At 42.3% G+C, this 9,278-nt stretch overlaps 1 protein-coding gene across 1 annotated transcript in view; it reads left to right on the forward strand.

Annotated features, from left to right (window-relative positions):
- Positions 1-9,278, forward strand: part of ABCC1 (ATP binding cassette subfamily C member 1) — a gene marked incomplete at its 5' end in the record, with an annotated part of 77,312 nt that overhangs the window by 43,885 nt on the left and 24,149 nt on the right. Inside the window, 4 exons of the mRNA XM_019512596.1 lie at positions 2,681-2,807; positions 3,859-4,035; positions 5,225-5,392; positions 5,875-6,052. Of these exons, the coding sequence (XP_019368141.1) occupies positions 2,681-2,807; positions 3,859-4,035; positions 5,225-5,392; positions 5,875-6,052 (650 nt within the window). The remainder of the gene's footprint in view (positions 1-2,680; positions 2,808-3,858; positions 4,036-5,224; positions 5,393-5,874; positions 6,053-9,278) is intronic.

Consider the following 9,278-nt stretch of genomic DNA (forward strand, 5'->3'; position numbering starts at 1 on the left):
GGTGGGTGGGTGGGTGGGTGGGGCAAGGCCACCACGCACAAAGGGCGCAAAGGTGGCTCCCCTGCCCCTGTCCCCAGGCTGCCATCACACCCTACTCCCAGCAGGCCCTGTGCGTGGTGTCAGGAGGTCCTGTTGGTGGCCAGCTTAGGGTTGCAGCAAAAAAAAGGTTGGGAACCACTGCACTATGCAAACACAAACCATGATGCATTCATAGATTCATTGATTGTTAGGAGCTGGAAGAGGCCTTGCAGATCGTCGGGTCCAGCCTGCCTGCTCTAGGCAGGAAGACAACTGAGGTCAAGTGACCCCAGCAGAGTGACTGTCCAAAATATTTTTTTGTAATAAAATTAAAATATGTTATAGTAGGTCTTTGACTTTCAGTGTAAGATTTTTTTTTTCTGGTTCTAAGTTGCCTTCCACCACTCCATAGGAGTATTTCCAGGGGGCAAGGGGAGGGACTTGTGTTAGTAAAGATCAGGGGTTAGTGGTGGTTCTTTTGGTCCCAAGATGGTGACCAGGGGGTGGAACAACTGTCATGGGGTAGTAGCTCACATTCATTTTGTACTCCATAGATGGGATGCTCAGTGGAAATGGAAGCCTTTGCAAAGAGCATAGGGTTTGGCATTGGGGAAGCAAAGAGTTAAATGGGGAGAAGGAAGCTTTGCATTCCTTCAGTGGTGTCGTCTTTTCACACACATTGGTTGGCAAGGAAAGCCACAAAGCTCTTTAGTGGGGGAGGAAGACGAAAGCAAAGCCAGGAGAGAAGCGGGTACAAAGCCTAGTGAGTAGGCAAGAGCGTAGGAAGAGAGCACAAACAATGGGGCAGGGCACAGTTGTTGTGGGGCTGAAGGTAATGAGGAATCAATGGAAGGTGTGATTTGATTAATAGGGTGTTCTCTCTTATGACTTCTTCCATGGGGCCCATCTTGTCTGGATCCACCTTTCCCACCCTGAATACTATGCTTAAGTTTTATTATCTAAGTTACAGCCTCCACCTCAATTCTGTTACTTCCTTTTAATCCCAGCACTAGGTTTGCGTGGGAAGGGAACCTTTTGCAAACTTCCAAATGCACGTGCTATTACTAAACAAGCAACTGCATGATACTGCTGGAAGGCTTTGTCTCTACTCAGCCAGCATGGGTTCATTAGGGGCAGGTCCTGTCAGACCAACCTGATTGCCTTCTACAATCAGGTCACAAAATCATTGGATGCAGGTGTCATGGTGGATGTAGTCTTTCTGGACTTCAGGAAGGCCTTTGACACCGTCTCCCACTCCATTCTCATTAAAAAGCTAGGCAACTGTGGCATTGATGCCTACACAGTCACATGGATCGCAAATTAGCTGAGGGGCCATACCCAGAGAGTGGTGGTGGATGGGTCATATTTGACCTGGAGGGATGTTGGAAGTGGAGTCCTCCAGGGCTCGGTCCTCAGGCCTGTACTGTTCAATTTCTTTATTAGCAACTTGGATGAGGGGGTGTTCAGATCTGCTGACAACACCAAGATTTGGGGCAAAGTGGGCATGCTAGAAGGGAGGGACAGGATACAACTGGTCCTGAACAGGTTACAGGGGTGGGTGAATGAGAATAGGATGGGATTCAATACTGACAAGTGCAGGGTACTGCACTAAGAACCAGCAGCATACCTATAGGCTGGGGAACTCCCTTCTCGAAAACACAGTGGCAGAAAGGGATCTTGGAGTCATTATCTATTCCAAAATGAACATGGGCTGCCAGCGTGAGGATGCGGTCAGGAAAGCCAACCGCACTTTGTCATGCATCCACAGATGCATCATGAGCAGGTCCAAGAAGGTGATCCTCCCCCTCTATGTTACATTGGTCAGGTTGCAGTTGGAGTACTGCATCCAGTTCTGGTTGCCGCACGTTAGGAGAGATGTGGCCAACATGGAGAGGGTCCAGAGGAGGGCCACTTGCATGATCCGGGGACAGCAGGGCAGGCCCTACGAGGAGAGGCTACGGGACCCGAACCTGTTCAGCCTTCACAAGAGAAGGCTGAGGGGGGACCGATGGCTGTCTATAAACTTGCTAGGGGGGACCAGCGGGGGATGGGAGAAACCCTGTTCCCCCGAGCACCTCCTGGAGTAACAAGGAATAACGGTCATAAGTTGTTTGAGAGTAGATTCAGACTAGAGATCCGAAGGCACTACTTCACAGTCAGGGCAGCTAGGATCTGGAACCAACTTCCAAGGGAAGTGGTGCTGGCTTCTACCTTGGGGGGTCTTTAAGAGGAGGCTTGATAATTACCAAGCTGAGGTCATATGAGCCCAGTATTCTCTCCTGCCCAGGGCAGGGGGTTGGATTTGATGATCTACCCTTCCAACCCTACATCTATGAATCTACTTCTCCCTGCCCCCTCTCAATGCTCCTTTGTTAAACTTAAATGATTTAAGTGCGCTGGGACAAGGGTGCAGTCTGTAAAATGTACGCACCTGTTAATGAGGGAAAGCTGTTGAGGACATGAGGAAAGGTAGAGACTGCTGTTGGGTAGAACTCTATTTTTGATGGGTGGAACTCTATGCAAGTGAAGCAAAGCACTTTCTGCATATTAAAGTTTACACTTCCAGATTAATATTATTGTTACTTGCTGTAGTTTAGTTGTTAATGTAAATATCCATTATAACTAGTGACAGTCTTGCTGAACTATGTGCCATCTATTTCAGCATTGATTTCACCATACCCGATGGCTCCCTGGTTGCTGTTGTTGGTCAGGTTGGCTGTGGAAAATCTTCTTTGCTATCTGCACTGCTAGGAGAGATGGAAAAAATAGAAGGTTATGTAGCTGTCAAGGTATGCCATATCTGGATAATGGTTCAGCTGTATGTGGCTGGTACTTAAAGAAATGCAGCATCTTCAGTAGTACAAAGAGAAGAAACAAGCTCTCAAATGGAAAAAAAAAATTGGGGCAAAGGTTATAATTTTAGAAAGCAACTTCAAAAAAAAAAGTGACTTTTCACTGCTGCACGGATGTTTGAAGAGATACCTGAAAGTGTGGGTAGGCTTTAAGATTGACTTGGACTTTTATGTCAGGAAGTTAATTTGGGAGCTTTTCTCCAATTTAAGTTGATTTCCCCCCGACCCCTTAGTTATAAACTTAATATTAACTAATAGAAACAATCCAGCCTTTTCTGTTAATGATATGTGAATGAAAAATCACTTCCCTTCTAAATGAATAGGGTTTCTGTAATGATTATTTACCAACTCTTGTTCATTCAGTATTTTGAAAAAGATCCTAATTATAACAAGAGTCAAATTACTAGTGTGCAAGAAACTGCTTTTTACTGTTTATTTGAACATTTTGCTAGTCTTATTTTTCCTTGAAATGTGATGAGAACTGTTTTCCCCTTAATATTTTATAGAGCCCTTTCAGCAGTGACAGATGCATTTCTGTATTCTTGCAGTCAAGATTAGATTAATGTGGTATGCAAAACATAAATCATAAAATTATACGCGATGTAAAAAACAACAGAGCTGGAATGTTTGGGACTCGGTAGTCATACAGAGCATGTATGTTTTGCATGGGCACGTCAATAAGGTGTATATTTTAAAATCTTTCCCCCCAGAATGTCTTGGTAACATTCCTGACTCTTATCTTATCAGCCCAAAAAGGCTCCAAAGTCGAGCCTTTTTAGTTGTGATTTATGGGAAACATCTTTGATCAGGAAAGCAGTTAATTTGCACAAATTCTCAGGTTGTCTTTCCCAAATCTGTACAATGGACATAATGCCTGTCACAAAGGTGCTGAGTATGGACTTATTGCATGGTGCTTTGAGTATCAGCATGAGATGGTGTTTATTTAAATTTTGAAGTAGCTGATAGCTGATTTCTGTTTTTCTTACAGGGCTCAATAGCCTATGTTCCTCAACAAGCCTGGATACAGAATGCAACTCTGAAGGGCAACATTATCTTTGGCAGGGAGATGAAGGAAAGCCACTATAAACGTGTGGTTGAGGCTTGTGCACTTCTCCCTGACATAGAGATCCTTCCTACAGGAGACAGAACAGAAATAGGAGAAAAGGTATTTAGGTGCCCTACTGTAGTCAAGGAGATACAGTTACTGTAGTTAAGGTTGCATAATTCCATTTTGACCTCATTTACTGTAGTGCATTATGTAGGATTTTGGGGGGGGGAGAAAATTGTCTAGGCAAGGTTTCTACCTCAAAATGAGCTTTGGTAACTTTGAGCAAAACCAGTTGTCTTTGTAGAGCAGCAGGAAAGGGAACAGCTATCATTGTGATGTGCCTGTTGCACAGTTCAATTTAAACTGGGTTTGATTTTTGGAGCACTGATTCTTGGCTGCACTTGCAAGTTGGTTGATGCACCAACACCTGTTTTTTTCATCCGGATTGAGGCTTTGACCAGTTTGTCAGGTCTGATAAGTTGTGGATTTGCGAAGGCAGTCAACTTAGCATTGTGTTGGGCAGACAACTGCTAGCACCTGCTTCACTAATCTGCAGAAGCCTCCAAAATCCCTACCAGTCTACCACTTGGGTTCCCATCCAAATCCAGTCCTCCCTCATTTAAAGGACTGGCAATGACAACTCTGTGAAGGCAATGGCAAGAAAATGGTAGTTAGCAGTGTTAGTCTGAGGTCAAGTAGAAGGCAGGGTAGATATGCACCTTAAAGTAACCAAATATGTCTTTGTGTGTGTCCACATAAGCCCAAGCTTTTGTGAGTTGAAGCTCGCGTTGTAGGATGCTGTGAAATGAGTTAGTCATCTACCATACCTACACCTTAAAAGCAGTCAAGGAATGGCTTCTGCAGGCTTTGAGATGCTCAGCAGAGGTGTATGCAGTAGTTGCACCCTACCAGTGCTGGCATCTGGAAACGCAGCATGAGGTTCACATTTCTGGTGTATTCTAGACCATGTAGTTCCAGTTTACAGCATGTATATAAGCTCTTGCTAATTTTGCAAGCCAAAAGGACCAGACTGCCAGACCATAGGAAAGGAGGGGGTTTTCACTGGAGTTCTGTACTTGGTATAACTCCTTTGCATAGCTTAACTACAAAATCAGGCTGATTCATATCACAGAAGTTAAAAATAAGAATTTCAGTGTTCCACTTTTAATTTGTAATTTGCATGCAATGGCTCCTGTAGAGTCTCAGTTTTTCTCTTTTCACAAACTGTAACAGATGAAATGTACTTCATGTTGATAGTTGACTGTGAAAACTCTAGTGCTGAATTTTTCTCTTCACTCCACTCCAGGGGGTGAATCTATCTGGAGGACAGAAGCAGAGAATCAGCCTTGCTCGGGCTGTTTACTGTAATGCAGATGTATATTTATTTGATGATCCTTTGTCTGCTGTTGATGCCCATGTTGGCAAACACATTTTTGAAAACGTTATTGGACCAAAGGGAATCCTGAAAAACAAAGTATGTACTGATGGCATTTGTCTGTGAAATGATGCTGCCTGTGATCTGAGCTTGGCTCCAAGAACTAGAAACACTTCTGGGTTCTGACTGCAATTTATTTCTTGGCCCTGGTCCAATTTGCACATATGTGGAAACTCTGGACTTAAAGTACTTTCATTTTACAAACAGATAACATTATCTTGCAGTGGACTTGTGAGGACTTGATATTTATAAAGTTCTTTAAGCTCCTCTGATGAAAGATAACACTTTGCACAGAAACCATTTTATGTTTTAATGCTTCCAGAGCCATAGATTGTTCATCAAATGGATACAATGAACAATTAAAGGGTGAGAACACTTGTCTAAAAAAAAAAATACTATATATGTGTTCATTATGCACACACAATTGAAATCTGATTCATACAAACGAGAACAAGTATTTATTCATTTGTTGTTTAGAGATGTTTATACTTGAAAATATTTTTTTTCTTTTTTACATGTAGACTCGGGTATTAGTAACCCATGGGGTCAATTATCTGCCCCAGATGGATACAATTATAGTGATGGTTGATGGTGAAATATCTGAAATGGGCTCTTACCAGGAGCTGCTGAAGCAGGATGGGGCCTTTGCGGAGTTTCTTCGCACATATGCTAATGCCGAACAGAATGTGGAGAATGCAGGTAAGCTTAGCAAGCAGCTCGGAGCTAATTTCATAAATTGCAGGGTTTGTGTTAACATTGTTCCCTTGGCACCTTTTCTTCCCTGTCATAGGCCAGTGGGCTCAGTCAGTACTGATGAAACCAGATTGGCCGGCAGAACTCAACCAGGAATCCAGGAAAATTGAACATAGGCTTTACCTAATAATTCAGCATAACAATAAACTCTTTTGTCCTGTAGAATAATCCTCCTCTGGAAGCCTTCTCTCTTTTTTTTTTTTAAGATCCTCTTGAGATCAGGCAGGCTCAGCATGTATTTATAGGCTTTCTTTCATCTCTGATTTCTTGGAATCTGATTTCCTGTTTGAGAGTTGGGTGAATCTATCAGAAAAATGGTGCCTTAAATCCGAGGGCAAAAAGGGTCTTGGTTTTTCTTCCAGTCCTTGTTGTTTTAGCATAGCTGCAGAGCTGCCTCTGGCCTTGGGGAACTCGGAGGTCCTTCTGGCACCTTGCACACAGGCAAGGTGCAATACTACATCATGAAATAACAACTTACGCCCAATCTGTTTTCTTAAATGGTCTACTCAAATCACCTTTCTGGCGCATTTCCCTGCACTAATGCTCAAGTATGAGACATGTTTTGTTGGATTAGCTGGAGTTAAGTTGCTGATTTTTATTCTATCTATTTGTGCTTAAGGGGTTTTGGGTGGTTTTTTGTTTTTTTTACTTGTAGGCTGCAGGTTTTGTTGGCCAAGGAACAGACTGCTACTGACTAACATCTACTGATGAGAGGATTACAGGGCTGGAACTCCCCATCCTGCCAGTTGTTTCATCCCAAGTGCAGGAGCTTGCACTTGTCGTTATTGAATTATATTCAGTATAACGTTGGATCATTTCTGCAGTTCATCAAAGTCTTTCTGAATTCTGTTCCTACCCTCCTGAGTGTCTGCACTCCACTCAGCTTGGTGTCTTTAAGTGTGCATTTAATCCCATCTTCAAAATCATTAATGATGATGCTAAACTGTACTGGACCCAGGACAGATCCCTGGGAAACCCCATTTGATACCTCTTTCTAGTTAGACATTGATCCATTGGTAATTGCTTTTTGAGCATGATGGTTCAGCCATTTTACAGTATTTTCATTTAGACTCTATTTCATTTACTAACTAATGAAAATGTGAGGCCAAGAGTCTTGCTGAAATTGAGGAATATCACATCCACCACTTTTCCCTTCTCTTCCTCCTCCCCCTACCCAATATTCACAGTACCCATCACCTTGTCATAGAAGTCAGTTGGGTTGGTTGGAGGTACAGACCAATACTGTATGGGTTAGTCTCCAAAATAGCCGTTGTATTGGCAGATTCCATTAGGAAGCTTGCATTTTCATAAAGTTTTTTGATTTTTGGATCATATTAAAAAAATCAGTCAGACTACTTGCCTTGACCAACCCAGCATCTTCAAGGCTTTTCCTTGTGTATTCCTCTGTGTTGAACTGGTACTTCCCTGATGTAATAACAGTATTAGTAAAGAGAGAATGCTAACTAGTCGTGCTATTGGTGGGCTATGAAAAAAACAAGTCTGGTGAGGTAAGGTAATCCCTTTTTGGACTAGTGTGTATAGTTTGGTGAGATGGGAGACAAGCTTTTGGTCTTACCTCCCATCACAAATCTTGCTTCTGACACTGATGTCATTGGAAATCTGTATGGAGCTTAAGAAGACCGTGGTATTCCTTGCCTCATAATGGGCCACACTGGGTTGTTTTTAAGGGATCAAGGAATGCTGGTTGACATTTTTAGGACTAAGCTAGTGGTAATTCAGCTGGTCTGGGGTAAGTAGTCATCTGACTCTTGTCTAGAATCCATCTTTGTCTTTTTTTCTCCAGCAAGTTGGAAATTTGCTTCCCTCCCCACATCCCAAAGGCACAGAAGCAGATGTTACAGGAATAACATTTATGGGGTGTGACGGTACATGACACCTTCCAGACCTTTCATGGTATGTTGTAGACAGAGCAAATTAGGCTTGGCCTATCTAGAGAGGACACTAGAACCATCTGATAAAGATGACGTTGGCAACAGCTGCCAATAGTAGGACTCACTTAGGAGAAGCTAGCCCTGCACGGCTGTTTTAACCTGAAGGTATCTTTCTGAATTTCTCATCAAAAGATGTGTATAGCTCTAAGCTTATTAGTATTATCAGAAAGCTTTCTTAAGTCTTCCTAGCAAGTTATCAGTTATGAAATAACTACTTACAACTCTGCAACTCTTAATACCCGGCTAAAAGGCAAGGGGAGAAGATGTGCCGTTCCCTTTTTCATTTGAGCTTAGTTTTTGTTTCCAAACTTACCACCTTTTCTTTGCAACCCTGAGCATGTGGGTATGTAGGCAGGAGAAGAGAATTAAGGTTCATGTTGCTTGTTTAGAAGCTTTTTTGTACATGCAGATGATGGGAAATAGTTGACTGGAATAGAAAAGGCATGAAATGTTCTTGGAAAAAAGTTAATGATTTATATTTTTAGGTTCAGAGAATTCATTAGAGTGGACCATTCATTCCCTAGTCACAGGTATTTTTTTTTTTTAAGCAGTCTGTCTTGGGTTAGGGTAATAGATATTGTTGCTTGCTTATTTTCTGGGTTGCATTGTTGTCAGCAGTAACATTCTGCTGCACAAAAGTGTTTGTAAACTGCTTGCTTCATAACAGAAAGGGATTGCATGCTCATGAGTTTGCATTAAAACTGTCATTTCAGCAGTTGGCTCTGATTAGTCTGTTTCACAGTGAAAAAGATGAGTCTGTTTTTAAGCTTGCTCAAAGGAGATTGTGTGTGTGCGCACATGTTGTACCTGATTTTGAGGGGAAAATGGTCTTTTTCCGTTCATGGTGATTTTAACTTTTTGATAGGTTACAAAAACAAATAGTCAATAGGGAAGGTCTTAGTGACCATCTCATTGACAAGTTAAAAGTGGTCTATCTTTAGCATGAACAAGAAACATGAAACCTTTTGGAAAGATAAACATTCAGGGCCTGATCTTGAAAATGCTTGATAGTGTGTAATTGCACAGAACTAAATGATGCAGCTCAGACGAATGACTTTTTGCAGGTTCCATACCTTTGTGATTCCACTGTTTTCTTTGTCTAGTGCCTATTTTGCATGATGAGTCTAAAGAATTCCAGCCAATAATGCCAGTGGTGACTAAGACATGAAATACAGGCAGTTGTTGGAATTTGTTCATTCCCTAATGGGTTGTACCAGTGT

This window comes from Gavialis gangeticus, unplaced genomic scaffold (assembly GCF_001723915.1).
Source record: "Gavialis gangeticus isolate Ggan-Ray unplaced genomic scaffold, GavGan_comp1, whole genome shotgun sequence".
NCBI lineage: Eukaryota > Metazoa > Chordata > Crocodylia > Gavialidae > Gavialis > Gavialis gangeticus.